This window comes from Dermacentor variabilis, chromosome 11 (genome assembly GCF_050947875.1).
Source record: "Dermacentor variabilis isolate Ectoservices chromosome 11, ASM5094787v1, whole genome shotgun sequence".
Classification (NCBI taxonomy): domain Eukaryota; kingdom Metazoa; phylum Arthropoda; class Arachnida; order Ixodida; family Ixodidae; genus Dermacentor; species Dermacentor variabilis.
Genome location: NC_134578.1, coordinates 98,851,195 through 98,872,694, shown reverse-complemented (window position 1 = coordinate 98,872,694; position 21,500 = coordinate 98,851,195). Strand labels below are relative to the sequence as shown.

Sequence of the window (21,500 nt, the reverse complement as noted above, 5' to 3'; positions counted from 1 at the left end):
CGACCGTCGGAGCAGGCCATGGGCTCTCTGCACGAGCAGCGCTCATCAAGCAAAGCGTTCGATAGATTGAGCCATTGTGGCATTCTTCTATTTCACTACATAACGAAAAAACACTACTCTGCCTTCCCATCAGAATTTGAGACCTGTGCTTGTTTCGGAACATTCTTGGTGTTGGCTTGTTGATGGTCAGAGTGCCCATCGCTGGCCTTTGCAGCTGCAACTTGACGAGAGAATTTACTGTAAGGTCCATGTATCAAAGGTCGCGTACATGTGTTATTGGACTTCATTCAACCAATTACTGTCACTTGTCACATACTGTTTCGTTTATGTCAACCCACTACTGTGATATATTTTATGAGATAGATGCAACATGCAGACGGTTGACTATGAACAGAAGAAATTTGAGCTCTTTATTAGGCAGACGTGTGCCCTCCAATGCATTCTTAATCTACCAGAAGTAATAAGAATTCTAAAGGTTACTAATTAATCAATTATGGGGTTTTACGTGCCAAAACCACTTTCTGATTATGAGGCACGCCGTAGTGGAGGACTCCGGATATTTCAACCCGCTGGGGTTCTTCAACGTGCACCTAAATCTAAGCACACAGGTGTTTTCGCGTTTTGCCCCCATCGAAATTCAGCCGCTGTGACCGGGATTCGACCCCGCGACCTCGTGCTCAGCAGCCCAACACCATAGCCACTGAGCAACTATGGCGGGTTAATTTTAAAGGTTACTACAGACATGACGTGCGATCTGATGAAACAGGAGTGCTTTTCAGAAAGTGAAGCAGCTACATGCTTCTTTACATAACGATGCTGCAAGCGCATCTAGCACACGAACAGAAACATAACATTGCAAGCATTTAAAAAAAACGAGGGAAACAAAACACACAAGTGGCTTTATGTGGTTCACTGTGTCTGTAGCAATGGCAGTGTTCTCGCATAGATAAGCATGTGACACATTGACACACCTGCACCTCCTCCCACCGCCCCCAAACTTGTGAACATTAATAAAATTCCAAAAAGCCTTGCAGATAACACCAGGGAATGGGGGGTGGAGCGGGGAAGCAACATGCATTGTTTCAAGGTTTACCCCCAGCACACACCTTTTGTGGGATTCATGTACACTTTATTAGCGATGATTTAGCTTTAGACGCAGGACACAAACAATAGCAAACTTGAAACAGCAGAGACACTCAAGCAACAGATTGTTTCCAGACCGCTGCAACGCTTCCATCAACTTTACTGTTGTTCATTTCGCCTGCTTCAGGAACTTGTCTGAACAAACATCCTCAAAGCAAGAACCCCTCTAGTGCTTCTCAATATGGTGCAAATGAAATTTATTATCCAGAAAACTTGATGCGACATTTGCAGGCTTGTGCAAATATAAATTTTTTTTAGGTTTGAAGTGAAGTTGAAGTGAATAGTAATTATCGTAGAGTAATTTAAAAGCAAATAGTTCAAACAGTCGTGGGATTTGCATAAAACCTTGACGTAAGAGTCAGAGTTGAGGCCACGGGAGCATTTCGGCATTCACTCATCGTGCATCGTTGCGATGATGTGAAGTGTGACCTTGACTGGGCGACACCAGCAGTTCATGCTGTGTTGCGCAAATTCAGCTTCCATCTACACACAAGCTTAACTCGCTCCATTCGGCAAGTGCACCGACAAACTTGGTGGGCACACTCGCCACTTTTGCAGCCCTCAGTCTAGCCTGCGTGCATAATCTGAAGCCAAATCGCTGATGAGCGGCAAACTTCGCGAGACGGTTCCCCGTCCACTTCCGCACCTGCCTTCACTGTTAGGCCTAACCAGCTTTGCTTCGTCATGCGTCAGCCATCATAGTTACGGTTTAGTACTGCGTCAGTGTAAAACTACTCACAGTGGCCGTACAGATCCGGCGAAGCTGCACGGCCGTTGCAAATATGTTTCCATAATCGAGCAGGTGTAGAACTCAGTAGACAACAGTAATTGAATTTGACTTTGCTTTCTCTTGTCTATGAGATGCAACTTGCTCATGAAAGCCAAAGCTGTCAATTATACATTAAATGTTTGCCATATTTTTGCATGTATACCACGCAAAAAAACTTTTAAAATATTAACACTAAAATTGTGGTGCAGGTTATATGCAAATTTAAGACTTCAGGTCTGGCTTCGCGGCAGCACACTTCGTACTGTGGTTTCATGGCAATGCGGCCTGCGCTGCCATGAAAACATTTTTAAGGCAAAGTTATCCACCATCAGTGTCGCTGAAGATGTGGGGAACAAGGTGGGGCTGAAGATATGATGCAGACCATTTATGGATTTGAAAATGGATGTTTTTTACAAAAATGTGTGCAGTTATTTCTGCAGGTTACAGACATGGATTCTTTTTCTTTTTTTTTTCTTTTAAAGGTGTATTAATTGAAGGTCCTGCTTATATGCAAAAATAAAACATATATTTGTTCATTTCGAATACTGAAATTTGAGTAGAAGTGATTATCGAATGGCATAATATTCAACTGAATATTTGAAAGATTGAATATTTACACAAGCCTAAGCATTTGTAATATTGTAGAAAGAGAGCCAGAATTTGTAAACTTTATGAAAAATTCAGAGAGTTGGCATGTAAAAAAAGAGACCGTCAGAATTGAGACTTAAACAGACCACTATCAACTGTGACATGGCTCCAATATGCAAGTGCCAACCACACGCCACCGTTCATTACTGCACCCTCCAGCGCCGAGTTTACGACGTGGTGGAGCAAGAAGTGCTGCCCACCTGAAGAGAGAAGGAGAGGTCGAGCTCCGTATCCAGCAGTCCGCTGCTCGGCACCTGGATGTCATTGGAGCGCAGCGTCCGCTTGGAGCTCTGCACAGTTGGAGGGGCAGTGTGGGAAAATTGACTGCCCGACGCAATTTCAAACATAGACGCACGACTTCAGACGAGGACATAGACCACGGACCAGACAACAAGAAGTGCTGAACTTCAAGTGAGAATCTTCTTGTACGAACGAAAAATATAGGCATGTTGCAGAGTGAAAATAAACTACAAAGAAAGAAGCCAGAAGAGCATCACAGATCAAATACCGATAAAGACACTAACTTGCTGCCCCCTATATTGCATGCCTACACTCCCCAAAAGTGACTTTCCGCTATAAATTTTGGGAGAGCGTGGGCATGCAGCATAGGCGATATAGCAAGTCAGGTTTTCATTGGTATCTCATTTGTGCTACTATGTTTGCATGTTTCTTTGTGGTTTGTTTTCCTTTTTCAACATGTGTGTACGTCATTTTTTTTCTTTGGATTAACATGTTGTATCACACGGAAAATGTACGCAATGTGTTTGAGCTCTTCTCCACTCACTAAGATTCATTGTAAAACGAATGGTATGATATAGGTATGGTATTGTATAATATACATATGAGCATCACTCTCCCATCACCTTTACTGGTCGCAGAGTAACAGCTGCGGGCAACACTGAAAAGGTTATTACAATTGTGCAAGAACCAGTGAGCTTGTGCCCTCGGACTGAAAACTGCACTCAACAGCCCCAGTCGCTGTAACTGACCAGTGGCACTACAGCAGTAGCAGCTAAGTATGCTACACCATGTCAAGCACATTCGGCAGGCTACCCCTTATGTGTGTTGATCGAGTGGCCAAGCTACTGCTTAGTGTTTTGAAGTAAGTGTCCAGGGTTAATTGTTGGTATCTAGTACCGAAAAGCTGCACAGTTGACTATGAAGGACACTTTAGCAGAGAGCATGGAACGAATTTTGGCAAGGGCTTTTTAATGAGCACTTACGCTTAAGCGCATGAGCATTTTCACATCCCACCCAAACCTAAGCTGGAATGTGACCGACGACGTTTGGTTGCACCGCTCAGCAGCAGAATTCCATACACAAGCAACAGGCAAATATTTTAACCCAATGCTCCCCTCTGAAAGCGTCATTCTCCCTCACTGTTGGACAAAACTTCCAATACACATACGTGCACAAAGGTGCATTACAGTATCATGAAAAAAAAAAAGCAATGCGTTGCAAGTTACATAAATGATGTTGGACTACAGTGTTAATACCAAGTAAAGACATCATTTGGCTACTAAAATCTCACTAAATTTAGCAACTTTTTTGTTAAGTCAGCAGCACTGCTGGACTGAAGTAACAGGAGATCACTGGGAGAAGCATTTCTCCTGTAACGAACCTAAGTAAGCCGATTGTGATCGTGGCGACAGTGAGGCAACACAACATTGCCAACTTGCACAATCTTTTTACCTGCACATGGGGCATGCTGACTTGGCCTACCTGCATCCTTACAGCGATGCTGATCGCAGAAACCTCGCCACCAAGAGGCCGAAGCAACAGCAGGCGGGTCAGCGTGAATGAGCATTGCCTGCATTGAAAAACAATAATGGCCTCAATACACGTTGAAATACACGCAGGTTTGTAACAACCAAACAGAGCCAACAGAGAGGAAAATGCAGAGCAAGAGTACTGTGTTTTTGCAATTGAAACACGAAAACATTAATGAAATGAGAGATGAAAGTCAAAGGAAGACAACTTGGTAGCCAGTGGGAGCCAAACCTAGAAAATCTGCTTGATGAATGCAATGCTCCATCAATTTAACTATGGCAGCTGTCCCTCTATTGGACTGCATCATTTGTTCACACAGACTAAATTTAACCCTGGGAGTATTTGCCTGTGCCACTGACAGGTGGAAGATGTAGAACAAACTGTCAACGACAGGCCTAACATAGTAAATGAGCTTAGGAGCCGGCAACTAGTCAATGAAATTCTCGTATGCCACTGCAAAGCGTCAAAGCTGGTACAGTCAAGACCTTGGCTATGCAATGACTTGCATTGCTAAATTAAATTGTAGAGTTTATTTTATTTACCGCAATACCCTCAGGACCCATAGGGCATTACAGAGGACAGTGGGTATGCAGGCTTTCTTTTAAAAAATAAAATACAACATAAAAACTGTACAGAAGAATGAAAAAATATATTGGACATACAATGAAAGTTTACAAAAAGAATATAAAAGACAATACACATAACCATAAAAAAAATATAGTGTAGATAAATACAAAAAATTATCAATGATAGCTGCATTAAATGACACGGTGGTGGCAATGGAGTGGGGAAGGCAGTTCCAGTCTGAACAAGTTTTAGGTATGATGACGATGTGTGGTGTTCAATGGCGCAAGGGCCAAGTCTGTCCAAAGAGCGCCAAAGTTTTGGGTATAAACGTGTCTCAGAAACATATCAGTATTACAAATAGGAATAGACACTTTATGTTGGTGATCAGTGCGCAGCAACAGGTAAGATGGCTGTGAAGTAAGCTCACATTTTAAGAGATGGGTTACGTAAGAATATTTTCTTCAAGAGGCAGAGACGTGATATTTTCCTTTGTAAAAGTAAGTTCGGGAGTCCGAAATTGGCCGTCCTAGTTGAAATACTGCCAGTATAATTAGTTAGAGACCATAAAGTGAACTGATCGATTTTGGACTAACCCTATTGCACCAACCAGATAGTGAAGGCCTGGGTCCCAGATTGCCGAGGCGTACATGAGCTTAGGTCAAAGCAATATTTGGTAGAGGAGGTGCTTGAGATGGGTTGGTGCTTCTGCTAAAGTGCGATGCAAATATTCGAGGGTGCGATTAGCATTGTAGTAATGCATTCAACACACATATTCTAAGAAAAATCGTTCATAAAGGACACCAAGGTACTTACAGGAAGTGACATGCTTAAGCAATGTTCCATTAATCTTGTAAGCAAATAATGTGGAAGAATTACTACACCACGTGAACTTCATGCTCTTACATTTATTTTATTTATTTTAATCAACCACTTCTTAAACCTGTTAGACACTATTTAGTCTGAATGCAGGAAAGACTTATCAGAGTCGTTAGTTACTTCACGATAAACAATGCAATCAATAATTTGTTTTATATAAGAACAGCTTTAATCTACTGTAAATGCACAATGGATTATAAGGAATGCCATACTGGACAGCTCCGGAATAAATTAAACCACACAAGGTTCTGCAACTTGGACCTAAATCAAAATACATGAGCATTTTTGCATTCCCCTCCCACCAAAGTGCAGACGCGACGGCCAGAAATCGAACCTGTGCCCTCATGCTTAGCAGCGAAGTGGAATAACCGAAAAGCCACTGCCTCAAGATTTCTCACATTGCCTCATATAGATTTGTAATGTGCTTACCCGTGGAATGCAGCCAGTCAGGTGGGCAAATTCAGGGCCACTTTGAGCGAGCATACTTCACTAAGCACAATTTCAGTGGCTTAATGTTAGAACCGAAAACCGTGAGTGGTTAAGTATTGATGGCTATGACAACTGCTTACACAAAAACCACCTGATTAGTATTAGCATTTAGAAGGAGCTGTTAATGTTACTTTTTGATCGTGAGAAACATACCTGCCAACCTGACAACATTACAATTAGTAAAAGGCTCATAAACATTGCAGAGAGGGGGGGTCGAGGGGAATGGCACAATTTTTTTTTTAAGAGATTACCCTGAGCATGTGCCTTGTCTGGAATACATGTGCACTTTGTTAACAGTGATTTAATTTTAGACACGGCACACAAATAGCAGCAGAGTCAGAACAGCGCATATTTACAAGCAACACATTGATTTTAAATCATGGCGACATTTTCACTGGATTTGCTGTTCCCCAGTTTGCCTGCTTCGGTAACTTATCTGTGTAAACTTGCTTGAAGCAAGTGTCCATCTGGCATCCTTTCCACATCAGAAGACTTCCGACGGAAGGTACGGACACTCGAGAGAAATGTTGCCATGAACAAAATTTATTTCTCTTAGTACTTGATGCAATTATCGTAAAATTGTAATAACTGTTTAGAGTTCGTAAACTCTACAGAAGATTCTGAAGAGTTCGCCAGTATTTGTAATACAGCTTCTGAATCGTATTCTGACAAATCACTTTGACAACAATAGCCCTCCTCGTTAACCTTATAATTCACTGTGATACTCAAAGAAATAGGACAACAGCAGGGTAGACACGATAGCAGAAGCTGCTTAAAGAGCAATGGAAGCGCAGGACAGTTCTTGCTGAATGAAATAAACACAGTTTTAATAATACCTATACAAAAATATCACTTTTTCTTTCCCGCAGCTCTTGTTTTCTTAGCACTGCTATTGTTTTATTGTACTTATCAGGTGCAAGTTCACTGAACGCGTTTCGCTGTCAAGCACACTGCAGTTTCATTAAACTTTCCCATGTGACAGCTTCGAAATGACTAACACTAAGTGACACTTGCTCAAAATGACACATTGCACAAAAGGTGCAGATTCGTTTTCTAATAAATTATTTTCTAAATATCTAAATAAATAATTTTCTACATAATTTTTTCAAAATATTCTTCATAACTCCTTAGTCTCTTACAAGACAGACTAGTGCACATTTCAATGATGTATTCTGACTTCTTTTTCTTCCTAAACTTCTTTTTGTTCTGCGAATATGTCAATGCTGATTACCTTCTGCTGGTTTCTGTAGCCTACTTCCCACTGTCTTTTGTATTTTTCCTCATGTATGTACACTTACAACTCAAAGATCAAAGCTGCATAATTCGTATGATGCATCTATACTCATATGTGTATTGCTCATGTTTGTGCCCTTCCTGTTATAATAACTATTAAGCTTGGTACCACATTATAAATTTAAAAAAATATCTGCCTTCTTTTCTTTCGTACACATTTTAATTTTGTTTCCTTGCGTACCGCAACAATGTGGCTTCATGCAGGCAAACAGCCTAAAATGCCTCGCAAGACATTCAACCCATTTATCTACACGATACTCATCAATGCAATCAATTTCCTGAAATATTTATGGCGTTAATGTCAAATCAATAACATTCCAATTCTGAACAAAAACCTACCTCTTGGTAGAAACTGATGAGAAAAAAAAAAAGCTTTAGTTACCATTATTTAAGCACGGCTCGACTCAATGGAAAATGGGCCCATCCCAAAGACAGTTGTCCTCGTCGTGTGCCAGGTTGTCATTTGTGGACACGAGTTGTTTTCGCTCGTTCAGTCAAGTGGCCAAGAAAAAGCAGCAGACAATGAGCTTCAGGTGAATTGAACCCTCTGCATGCTGAAGGGTTCTTCCTTTCACTTTCAAGGTGCTGCATACTGTTACAGACGACCACTTTGCTGGGGGTACTACAATGCCTCACAGGATGTGCGACGTGATGCGTACCGGCAACAAAATAGAAAAAAAAAATTTTTTCTCTGTTCGTAACGCATGCTGTCAATAATGAAATTGTGCATGTTCCCTGTGCTTGAATTTTTTTCATGCAAGAACGGAGCCATTACTGGATACACAATAAATAGATAATTATTTACCTTCCAATTACAATGACTCGTCAGAAAATGCACCATCCTACTGACTTGTCCTTCTTGCAGAGCAGCGTCGCGCGCTACGGACTGAAGTTGTGTAAGTTTGACATTATTTATAGACGGTCTTTAAAAGCTTGTAGTCACTTTAGCATATGCTACAGAGGATGAAGGCGAATGCCTGCATGCCCACGAGACATTTGTCACATTACTTGACATTTTCATTCAAATGAGTTGTTACTCCCTATTACCTGTTTTCTCCCACCAAAGATCATGGGTTAGAGTGCCTTATTTTGCAGGGCCTTAATTAACTTTGGCTTAATTAGCAGTCCAGGTCGTGCTGACGCTTCTTTGCCTCAGCTTCACGCTTCCTTAAATATATTGATGGCCTAATTCGCTTTAATAAACACCAAAGGTCGTGGGCTCAACTGCCACCAAAGGTCGACGGTTCGATTTCCACTAAAGATCATGGGTCTTAACTTTGCCTTAACAACACAGGTTGCGGGTTCAACTCCCACCAAAGGTGGAGAATTGGACTCCCTATGAATTTTGGGGCCATAACGTCGGCCATCAAATTTTTAGGCCCATGAGGCATCGAAGCCATCCACCCATTAACCAACAATAATCTAACAGAAGGGACCGGTCTGTTAACCTGTAACAGACCGGTAACACCGGTATGTTAGTGTAATTGAGAAACTAGTACAAAATGGTGTACATTACGTCTATTCAAACAGTGCTCCACAGATATCAGGTAATCATTTAAGTTTGTGGGTTGAGGTCAACAGAATATGGGGGCTTGTCTCTGTTATGTGGTGCATTCGGAGAACATTCATGTGTTTTATTGCTGCTGCTGTTGCTATTTCACTTGCTTCCTCTCCTAAGACTGCCATAAATTTACTTTTTGTGCTTCTAAACCATCTCCTTATTGACCCCATGCTGCAATGGATTTCTCTTTGTGCAACATTTACTTCAAGAATTATCGTATGCCAGTGTTGGAAATGTTAGCATTTCCTTTATTGCACAGAAAACACAGTCCATTTAATGCCTTGCTATTTTATCCAAACTAATATATATGTAATATATATATAGTTTTTTTGCACACGCAACTGCTTTGATAGTGCTCAAATTTCACAATCAATGAGAATGCCTTTATTCAGTCCCCGTAGTGTGATACACCACTTGGCATCAAGGATTGCCTGGTTTGTGCTGAATAAGAAACCACGCATCACCATCTAACAAGTGAGCAGCAGCTGAGACATGGACTTGCTTTGCCCAATCAGCAACTAACAAAGTACGAACAGTGTTAATAGTGGCAGAACAGCCACCTTAAGTAACGCTGCTTTGTTTCGATTAAATGAAATAGTTTTGTGGTCTCGACGAAACCAAGACGATAAAAACAAAATGTTCAGATCAACTGTGGAGCTCCATGGTGCCATTCTGCTGCTGCAAAATTATCTATGTTTTTTTTTCTTTAGTTGCAAGCAAGAAAGAGGTGAAACCAGTCTACAACTCTGCAGCATCTCACATTTCTGGTGCAGATTAATAGCGGTCGAATAATACAGGAGTCACACGTTGCTCTTTAAATCGCAATCAAGTTCGATCAGGATCAAATTTCTTGATTGCAGTTGGTGCCTTTGCACGAGCTGCAGAATGGAACTAATCACAGTTAAGAAATTTGATTCTGATTGAGCACGATCACGATGGAAAGAAAGTGGGAAGTGGGCCATGTCCCTGAGGCCAACATGTCGACAAGGCAACTTGGCATCCTGCCCCCCTGGCAAAAGGTTCCCTTCTCAAAACATTGGCTCCGGTGTCAATTTTTGTTCAACCAGCGTTGGGGAGCTATTCTGTAAGCGTCCAGCTAGGCCGTGATTTTCTAGCAATGGCTTTTCCGATGCTAATGACTTTCAACACTTTTCGCATTCGTGAGCGGTCAAGAGACACTCCACCCGGTGCGGAGCGTCTCTTGACCACTCACAAACACGGCCACTCACGAATCTGAAAAGCACCGAAAGGAAATAGCATCGGGAAAAGGCACTGCTTCAAAATAGCGGCCCTACTGGTCATGTTCATTTTGTTTGCTGCTGAAGTGCTGATTGGCTGGGGGGCACCTGCCTTCTTCTGACACCCACCCCAGTCCAGCCAATCAAAACTCCAGCAGCAGACGAAATGGACATGCACACACTTGCAGAACAACCCCCCGGGTCACTTCGTTTTCCTCGTCTCCTTGTGAATTACTCCGTCTTCTTTCCATTTCCTTGATGGCGAAGTGCACATTGCACCACTGTTTCCATTTTTTTTAATTGGCAATCTATGCAACGATAATGCCAAATGCTGCACTGAGCAATGCAGGCCACAAAATGCCACCTTGTTAAGAAATTTGAGCGCTGGCAAAGCAGCGGCAAAGTGCACTATGTTTCTTAATGTTGACACTATAAAGATGCAAGTTAGTACACATAAATGGATCACAAAGACCTACTGAGTGACACAACGTGTATGTGCACCTAGTTTCGATGGATAACCTATCAGCCAGCCTCCAAAGAATTTAACTAGAACGAAAAGAAAGCACAGAAAGTGTGCGAGGATTCGGAGCTACCCCAGTGGAGTGTAATCAGTGAATTTCACCACAAAAATGGTATGGTGCAAATACTGGTGCTCAGGGGCGCGATCTCCAGCAGACATTGTTAAACATTTCAAAATGCCTCAGTAATACAAACGTTACACTATACTACACAGAAACCAAACTAGCACAACGGTACGATCTACTTCTCCGCGCCCACAAGGTAGTCATCCCAGAATAGAAGCAACAATTTCTCCGTCTAAATTATTACTGGTGTTTCGTAATCGACATTTAACTGCGAATCATCTCACTGTTGCCTATATGGCTTTTATGGTTACCGATTCGCGGTATTAACAACCGAAAGCAACGTAGAGGATACGCTTCCGCACACTAACACCCGGCAGCAAACTAAGTGGTGTGACGAAGGACGTCGGAGTCCGGACGTTCGCAGCGACGGACGCACGACGTTCCCTTATTAACGTCAATTTGCTACTGTACGTCATCCGATAAACAAACAGCTGCACGGGAAATGGGTGCTTGTGGTGCACCACAGTGCTCGAAGTTGCGAAGACGAATGCAACCGGCACATAGTGCTTGCGCAGTGCTGCGTGTGTTACCTCTTACGATACATTTTTTTCAAGCACTGCGCGACAGCTGCCGATCGCGATAACGGTCCTTCTCCTCGACGATAACCACGCAACAAACGGATATGGCACATTTCGGCAGCGGCCTTAGTCACCACAGGCGTTGCCAGTGGTCGTGAAACCAGCAAATATCCTCGGAGAGACGTCGCGCGCGTCGATTCTAGAGCAGCGGCAGGCACTAGTTTCGCGAGATCGCTGGGGGCGGAGCATAAACTACACAAACACGCCCGCGTCCGAGCACGCACCACTTTTGCACAGATCGGAAAGGCCTCGGGCGTGATCGACGGGCCTTTGGCGTGCGCGCTGTGCAACCGGTGATTTCTGAATGAACGCACGCACGGGAGGGTGCAGTCGCGGAACGAGAACAACGTAAAACCCGCGCCTGGAATTCCGTCCCCACGCGCGGGTTGTCGAGAAGCAACGACATGCCTGGGTATGCAGTTGGGCGTCGTCTTGTCCACCTCCCAGGCGGCGAACAGCTTCATAGGCACGGGCCGAGCGCTCGGCGGGCGCGCCGTCGGTTTGCCGCTGTCCCCCATGCTGCGCGGCGAAAGGAGGCTCGTCGGCCCAGCCCAGCGTGTGCGAGTGTAAGCCTAAGGAAGCGTCTCGGCGATCTCAGCGGTCTCCGGCCGGCTCGCTGCCACCACGATTTGTTGTTCCTGGTGCCACTGTCGCTGCAGCCATGAGCGTCACCGTCGCGAGCTCACGCACGTTCACAAAGCCCGAGGACGCCACGATAAACAACGCCGAGCCCACCGACGACACACACTCATGATCACACGACCCAAGCAGCGGCGGTGACCGTGACACAAACGCGCACATACGGAACCGAGAGGGGGGCGTTGCGCGGCGTACAGCCGTGGAGAGGTGAGTGCACTTGAGCAGGCCTGAAGCCTTCCTAGAGAAATGATATTACTTTACAGTAGGTGCAAGTTGCTGCTGGCTATTGCCCACTGATCTTTACTACACCTGTTGGTTGTTTCGGCAAGCATTTATCAATGTAATTAGCATTCCTAAAATATTTCACGCACTTTCCAGGAGCTATCTATATATCGGTGTCTTTGAGCGCTTTCCTGCGAACTTGGGTCAGTAGTGGGCAGAGCATATGGTCGGTTTGCTGAAGTAACCGGGTTTGAAACCATCCGTCGGAACTTGAGTCACTGAGGATATGTGCTGCCCTTTAATTAAATGGACTGACAACCAATATGCATGGTACCTTTATAATTTTTTAGTGCAATGAAAAACTTATTGGTCAGAGTGTCTAATCATATAAGTGCTAACGCGGAAAACACCGTGCAATATTTATTGTCAGAATTTTTCAATCTTCAGTAAGGATGTAGTCGTTCACTGGAAGCATGCTGAAAATGGTGATAAATTAGCGCGATAGTGATCATACGCCGGCACGGAGGTATACGCCGGCATTGGTGGGGAGGGGGCAGGGGGGGGCAGACGACGCGAGACATTCATTTGAGGGATCGCCACTCGTTTTTGCGCAGGCGCCAGTAAGAGCGGGCGCGAGAGAGAAAATCTGGGGGCTTTTGCTCCTTGAATATATGACCATGCCTAGGTACTACGGAGGAGGTTTCTTAGCGCGTGTTGTAGGCGTGTGTCCCTAGGCATGCCGGAATTGCGGAGTGGAGTTGGTGGAGTCGAGTTTGGTTACGGTCGGACGCTGGCTGCCGGGGCGGTAAAGAAGGTGAAGCAGCGGGCTAATAAGTCGTGGCGGATCGTAGCTTTCTCGCGCGTTAAGGTGATGTACGTACCTTGTAATCACAATAATCATCATCAGCCTCGTTACGCCCACTGCAGGGCAAAGACGTCTCCCATACTTCTCCAACTACCCCGGTCATGTACAAATTGTGGCCATGTCGTCCTTGCAAACTTCTTAATTTCATCGGCCCACCTAACTTTCTGCAGCACTCTGCTACGCTTCCCTTCCCTTGGAATCCACTCCGTAACCCTTAATGACCATCGGTTATCTTCCCTCCTCATTACATGTCCTGCCCATGCCCATTTCTTTTTTTTTTAATTTTAACTAAGATGTCATTAACTCCCGTTTGTTCCCTCACCAAATCTGGTCTTTTCTTATCCCTTAACGTTACACCCATCATATTCTTCTTTCCAATGGCTCGTTGCGTCGTCCTCTTTTTAAAGGGACACTAAAGTGAAAAATGATTTCGGCTGCATCAGTAAATTGCCGTTCTACAACACCAAAAACACCACTCTTACAACGATAAGACGTTTGGAAAGCCAGAAAAGGCGCAAGAACGAAATACGGGTGGCGACGCCTACTTCAGTTCCCGCACCTGGAGTTTGTGACGTCTGGATTTTGATGGCATCTTCTAGGGCCTACTAATTGTATATAGCGGTACAGATTGACTACATTGCGTTCTAAAGGAACCAAATAATAAACATGACAATTTTCGGGAACCTTCATTCAGCCAACGCTGCCCAAATGCGAAAACATACTTTGGAATCCCTGACGTCACGCTAACGTACCGGAGCTGGGGTTTCGGCGCGACATTCAAATACTGATACTTGGAGCTTAATTTTCTCATCTATTAATCAAACTATTTTTTTGAAATGACTGCCTGCAGGGTTCTCAAACAATGCTGCATTAGTCTAAACTGATTTATTGTTTCGCTTTAGTGTCCCTTTAAATAGAACCCTTTTCGTAAGCCTCCAGGTTTCTGCCCCGTACGTGAGTACTGGTAAGACACAGCTGTTATACACTTTTCTCTTTAGGAATAATGGAAGCCTGCTGTTCATGATCTGAGAATGCCTGCCAAACGCACCCCAGCCTGTTCTTATTCTTCTGATTATTTCAGTCTCATGATCAGGATCAGCGGTCACTACCTGCCCTAAGTAGATGTATTCCCTTACCACTTCCAGTGCCTCGCTACCTATCGTAAACTGCTGTTCTCTTCCGAGACTGTTAAGCATTACTTTAGTTTTCTGCAGATTAATTTTTAGACCCACCCCTCTGCTTTGTCTCTCCAGGTCAGTGAGCATGCGTTGCAATTGGTCCCCTGAGTTACTAAGCAAGGCAATGTCATCAGCGAATCGCAATTTACTAAGGTATTCTCCATTAACTCTTATCCCTAATTCTTCCAAATCCAGGTCTCTGAATACCTCCTATAAATACGCTGTGGATAGCGTTGGGGAGATCGTATCTCCCTGTCTGACGCCTTTCTTTATTGGGATTTTGTTGCTTACTTTATGGAAGACTACGGTGGATGTGGAGCCGCTATAGATATCTTTCAGTATTTTTACAAACGGCTCGGCTACACCCTGATTCCGTAATGCCTCCATGACTGCTCAGGTTTGGACTGAATCAAACGCTTTCTCGTAATCAATGAAAGCTATATATAACGGCTGGTTATATTCGGCACATTTCTCAATCACCTGATTGATAGTATGAATATGGTCTATTGTTGAGTAGCCTTTACGGAATCCTGCCTGGTCCTTTAGTTGACAGAAGTCTAAGGTGTTTCTGATTCTATTTGCGATCACCTAAGTAAATTCTTTGTAGGCAACGGGCCGTAAGCTGATCGGTCTCTAATTTTTCAAGTCTTTGGCGTCCCCTTTCTTATGGACACGGAGTAAGACATATAGGAGGTCAAACTCTCGTCCTCGCGAGCGAGCGCGGGCGACCAGATAAAGTCACAATTGTTGTATGCGCCGACGGGGGTCATATACAGTGGCGGCGCCATGCGGCGCGTCGTAGAAGCCGCAGCGAAAAAAGAAAAAAAAATGCAGCGCCCGGGCAGGCGGCTCCGGCCTACTCCGGCGCGCTCTCAACGGCGGTAATTTCTTTCCAGGCCGCCAGGCGCCGCCAGCACGATAACGGCTCCGCGGGCTTGTGACCTTTTCTGGTCGCCGCAAACAGCGGAGTTTCCACTCCTAAATATCTCTTGCTCCGTGCTTATGGATTAGGATCAAGTTAGCGTTCTTCCAAAATACCGGTATGCTCGAGGTCGCGAGGCATTGCGTATTGTTGTGCCCGTACAACCAGCCCGGATTCTGAATCTACAAGATGCAGAATTAATCTTGCGAACGCCCTTTGGACAAACCCGGGGTTGCGCCGAAAGGCACAGTGCCCTAACGCTCCCTTGACAAGTCAAGATGCTGCGCCGCCAGGCAGCGGCGTCCTGTGGAGGAGCATCGGCGAGCAACATGTCCAAACAAAGTGCTAGACAGCCATGCGCCGTATTTGCTTTCCCCTGGAGGTCACCGCACGCGGCAACTTTCAAGCGGCTGGCCAGCGCGGTCGCTGGTTGGACCTCTCGGACGACCGTCGAGTGCTGGCTTTGTATTGGGCCGTTTGAGTGACAATCGTTTCTCGGGGCTTTATAAGCCCCGACGCCGCCGCCTGGAGAACCGGATCCACCGAACCACCGTGACCCGAGTGCCGCTCTCGAGTGGAGTGAGATGTGTCACGCATTGGAGTCTCGCCGGACGTCGCCGTGCGGGAACAGTCGCGTTTGCTGTTCGCTCTCGGCCCCAGTGACGATCCGATCTTGTCCTGTATAATGACCTGTATATAGCGTATAAAGTCCCTTTTGTTATTCTCGCCGACGCCTGACTCGGAGTCTTCGCTACGGATTAAAGGGCTGGCAACGCTCTGTCACGAAACGGATGACGAGCGCTACTAGACCACCTCAAAGTCGCAACAGTATACAGGGTGGCCAGTTTTTCTAGAACAATCTGCGCATCATCCTTCAACAAATTTGCGGTTACCTGATCCTCCCCAGCTGCGTTCCCCTTCTTCATAGCTCCTAATGCTTTCTTTACTTCTTCCGGCATTACTTGTGGGATTTCAAATTGCTCTAGACTATTCTCTCTTCCATTATCGTCGTGGGTGCCACTGGTACTGTATAAATCTCTATAGAACTCCTCAGCCACTTGAACTATCTCATCCATATTAGTAATGATATTGCCAGACTTGTCTCTTAACGCATAGATTTGATTCTTGCCTATTCCTAGTTTCTTCATTGCTTTTAGGCTTCCTCCTTCCTACGAGCATGTTCGATTCCATCCATATTATACTTCCTTATGTCAGCTGTCTTACGCTTGTTGATTAACTTCGAAAGTTCTGCCAGCTCCATTCTAGCTGTAGGGTTAGAGTCCTTCATACACTGGGTTTCTTGATCAGATCTTTCGTCTCCTGCGATAGCTTACTGGTATCCTGTCTAACGGAGTTATCACCAATTTCTATTGCACACTTCTTAATGATGCTCACAAGATTGTCGTTCATTGCTTCAACACTAAGGTCCTCTTCCTGAGTTAAAGCTGAATACCTGTTCTGTAGCTTGATCTGGAATTCCTCTATTTGCCCCCTTACCGCTAACTCATTGATCGGCTTCTTATGTGCCAGTTTCTTCCCTTCCCTCCTCAAGTCTAGGCTAATTCGAGTTCTTACCATCCTATGGTCAGTGCAGCGCACCTTGCCGAGCACGTCCACATCTTGTATGATGCCAGGGTTAGCGCAGAGTATAAAGTCTATTTCATTTGTAGTCTCGTCATTCGGGCTCCTCCACGTCCACTTTCGGCTATACCGCTTGCGGAAGAAGGTATTCATTACCCGCATATTATTCTGTTCTGCAAAGTCTACTAATAACTCTACCCTGCTATTCCTAGTGCCTGTGCCATATTCCCCCACTGATTTGTCTCTAGCCTGCTTCTTGCCTACCTTGGTATTGAAGTCCCCCATCAGTTAGTGTATCTTATTTTGACTTTATCCATCGCCGATTGCACGTCTTCATAGAAGCTCTCGACTTCCTGGTCATCATGACTGGACGTAGGGGCGTAGACCACTACGACCTTCAAATTGTACCTCTCATTAAGTTTCACAACAGGACCTGCCACCCTCTCGTTAATGCTATAGAATTCCTGTATGTTACCAGCTATAGTCTTGTTACCTTGTTCTTATTCTTAGTGCCTCGTAAATAACATCACAAATGTTTCTATGGGAGCTGTAACGACTGTAGCGGAGCCCGGGCCTCATATATTGAAAATCTAGAAGGCAGAGCGCCTTAACAACCGCGGTTCATCGTAAGTGGCTGAAATGCCGCCGGTGACGATGACTGACCCAGTACCAGCGAGTACCAGCGCCGCAGGCTCGAGAAAGTCTGTCCGACGTACCCTCATCACTGCAGAGGCAAAGTTCTGACTGGTGTTGCAGTAGTCGCGGGGCGCGGTATAGTGCTGAACTTAGCGTCACAAGTTGGCGGCTGGATGTAATTATATTTATTCAATGGTGTTTTTCACTTACTGCAACAACGTGTCATTTTTTCGCGATCATTGGCGGCGCCTCCAGGAAACCAAAGCGGCAACGGGGACACTAAAGCTAGAACCGTGACTGGTCCGTGGGCTGGGGCTCGCCGAGGCCTGCGCGTACCAGGCGTGTGTAAGATCGGCTATCCGCTTTTGCGGACAGCAAATTTTTTATGTGAACACCCCCTGGCAAGTTTCGGCCTCCGCGGCCCCAATCCACGTGCCGCCCTGCTTCTAACTTTGATCCCCCCACTAGCCCTTGGGTGCCCTCGAGATCCTGCGCCGCCTGCTTTACTATAACCTCAGGTGCTTTCCTGAGGACTCCGTTTGCCGGTTACATGTGCCCTCCTGGGAGCACTGCTCGTAAAAAATCGAATCTATCGTCGCGACGAAAAAGGCGACCGGTGACTTATACAACACCAGTCAGAAACTTGCCCCTTAAGACACAACGATCACCAAATGCCGTGCCCACTGCCTCACCGCGCGTGCAGCCAGCGGCGGAGCGTAAACTCCACCGCACTGTGCAATGCCGGCATGTCTAGGCGACAAACGCATGCAAACGCGCCTCCGTAGAAATCTCCTCCGTAGTGCCTAGGCAGAGTCATATACTCAAGGAGCAAAAGCCCCCAGATTTTCTCTCTCACGCCCGCTCTAACTTGCGCCCGCGCACAAACGACTGGCGATCCCTTAATTGAACGTCTCGTGGCAGAATACAAGTGTGATCCGTACCTGTAACAAAGGATGATTTTGTTTATCAAGTCGATGTTCCTGCGAGTCATGTTTTCCGAATTGTTAAATTATTTCTGCGATAACAGCGACGTGTTTTCGTGGTTTCGTGTCCAACTGCTCAGAACGAAACTAATCGGATGGAAAACAAAACGACGCCTTTACACGTGATACCACGGAGGAAAGCGTTGTACGGAGTTCAGCGTGTTGCCGTAGCCACGCGTGCGCGTTTGATTTCCGAAGCGTAGAATAAAGCGCGAGTGTCTAATAATCTACGAGCTGCTATTTTAAGCAATAATTACGCTTTACTTAATAACAGTCGACTTACGTACAGTAATCTAAGATAATGCATCCGAAGTACCAAGATTTTACCGTCAGGTCTCACCACTTACTGGTTTTTGATAAAGCCCCTTAAACTTCTTAAACTTCGTAAAGCACTGCCACGCTTTGAAGAATGCCGCCTCCTCCTCGCGCGCTCTGGCCTAGGCCGACGCCGCGTCGCTATTGGCGTAATAGCCTCACGTGGGCCCTCGCGCCGTGAATCAGCGCTCTTTTTGCTCGAGAAGCGTCTACGGAGTGGCGAGGAGCGCATGTTGGCGCCGTTGGTATACGCTCGAGCATTGTAGGCGGCGCCACGGTCGAGGAGGGAGCGTGAAAGAGAGCAGAAACGAGGAGGAGTGAAGGCGGAGGAGGAGAGTGTCGCTACTTTACGAAGTTTAAGGGGTTTTAGTTTTTCAGACTTTCTTTGCCAATTTAAAATTGTAATTACTACTTAAATCGCGAACAGCGTGATCAATTCTGTCACTATAAATCATGGTAATTTCATTTCCATCAACATCTCAAAACCCATTCGGGCCACAAACTCCTACACTCTAAGAAAAGTTTACACCCTTTGAGGGGTATATTGCCACACAACGATAAACGTCATCCGACTTGTCCGCATTTCCTTTCTTTAGCGCTGCTAACACGGTACTTCCATGGGTACTTCCCAGTAACGAACGACATGCGCGTTATCAGAGTGACATAGCATTCCCGACCGGAAAGTAGCGGGCGCGGCGCTTTCAAGAAAGGAAACGCAAGCAAGGCAGATGACGATTATCGTTCTTTGTCATATATGCACCGCAAAGGGTGTACCTTTGTTTAAGAGTGCAGTTGTCAGTCCCTTTTATTGCAAACTTAATGTCACTGGCTTTGTACGACTGAGTGCGCGCCGCTGATTACTGAACCCCTTTGACGACAACTTGGGTGACTGGCTATGCGTCACTGGGTGTGAGCCGCCTTTCGATGAAACAAGAAGAAAATTCATTAATTGTCACCCATGCTGGAGGAAATCGAACCCGCATCATTATAGTCAGACAGCTCTTGTCTGGATATTCGCACGCGTGCCATACCCGGACATTTCGTGGTGGCCGCGCTAAATGGTGCAGCGTGTCCATTGCGAATTAAAATCACTCTATTCGGCAAAGTAGCGACAATCTCATCAATTCTAATCAGATTTCACTCTCCCACGGGCCGGCTCGTTGAGCACGTTCATGCTTTTCGTCCAGCGGCCGCAGGGCGCCTGGGAAGAATCAATATGCGCGCTTGATGTTTCGGTCGTTTGGAGAGTTTTAACGCGAAAGCATTGTATGCCCCATAGCGCAAAAATCCGGCGTTGTCGTCGGCGGCGCGACCGACAGATGGCACCGAAAATAGCCGACGGCGCCAAGAGTAAAAACACGTCAAAAAGGTTCCGAGTGACGTCAAATTTGTCAGGCAGGTTTCTCTAAAGAAAGTAAATTGATGCCTTCAAAAACAAAATGAGGTAGATTTCGGTCCTGATGGGAATCGAACCGGGGTGCAAGTCGAGCACGTTTCCCCGAAGCCCCGGTGGCTCATTTCTTTTTCTTTTTTACATGGAAAACAAAACTGAAGACACATTACAGAGCGGACACAGATACACGCTCAAAACTCGGGCAAACACACACACGCGGCCAACAAGTGCATCCAGTCAAGCGGAACTTCCTGCGCAGCATACACACTTCTCACATAAGCAGCACTTTCGCGAAAGAAGAATTTTGTAGATCGCGGGCTTTCGGTACGGCGATCACGCAGTCTACATCTCCATAGGCTGTATAAACCAAGTGCTGTGAACATGTAAGGAGGACCGCCCGTAACCTTAGACGGTAGAAACCTAGTTGACTATGGAGTGACGTCAATGTCTTTCCTAAGCGTCCGTTGGAGAATGTCCCCCAAAAATACAGCATCCCTACAATTTATGAAACAGTGCTCTATGGTCTCGGCACGTGGACAGAGTCGATAGTTTGTTGACCACGGCACAAAGCAGGCCCTCGAATTCACCCAATTTTAACAGGGCGTGTTTCCGAATGTAATTTTAAAGAAAAATGTTTCACTACAGGAGGTACACACATTTTTTGGACTCGCTTAAGTACATCCTCATAAGGTCGACTTAAATAAGGTACAGGATACAAAGCATATGGGGAAATCGAATCCACCAGTGCCGCAGAAATTCCTTTTCGACTCGCAGTGAACGTGCACTTTTCAAAAAAAAAAAGGAGATGTGTCAACGACATCCTTGAGAATGCCCCAAGGAATCTGTGGGACATCTTTGGCATTTGATGATACTACTATATGAATATAATGAGCTAATGGAGTTGCAAGATTTCAAGCAACAACAGAGGGTCATTGTCTTGAAAGAAAAAAGCAGGCGAGAAACAATTTGCCTGAAGAAGAGAGGGACCAACCCTACGCCACCACGTTCAAGGGGGAGGAACGGATTGTCGCACCGCATCGATTCACAACTCGAACTCCAAATAAGTATTGCGAATACGCGATCCACTGCCGGAAGGCGAAGTCGTGAGCAGTGCAGTACTTGCAGCACATAAATGAGACGGGAAGCTAAGACCGCGTTGCACACTTCAGCAGCTGAAAATGGAAAAATTC

The 21,500-nt window shown here is 45.5% G+C and overlaps 1 protein-coding gene across 3 annotated transcripts in view; it reads right to left on the bottom strand.

The window, feature by feature from the left end:
- KrT95D (phosphofurin acidic cluster sorting protein KrT95D) overlaps window positions 1-12,408 on the bottom strand; it is a 69,558-nt gene extending 57,150 nt beyond the window's left edge. For 2 of the 3 annotated variants that reach the window (XM_075674613.1, XM_075674614.1), the window contains exons 1-3: window positions 11,985-12,408; window positions 4,283-4,370; window positions 2,761-2,850 (exon numbers count right to left, since the gene is read on the bottom strand). In XM_075674613.1, the coding sequence (XP_075530728.1) occupies window positions 2,761-2,850; window positions 4,283-4,370; window positions 11,985-12,094 (288 nt within the window). In that variant the 5' untranslated portion in view covers window positions 12,095-12,408. The remainder of the gene's footprint in view (window positions 1-2,760; window positions 2,851-4,282; window positions 4,371-11,984) is intronic. The other variant, XM_075674611.1, reaches the window with a different exon arrangement.
- Window positions 12,409-21,500: the final 9,092 nt, after the last annotated feature.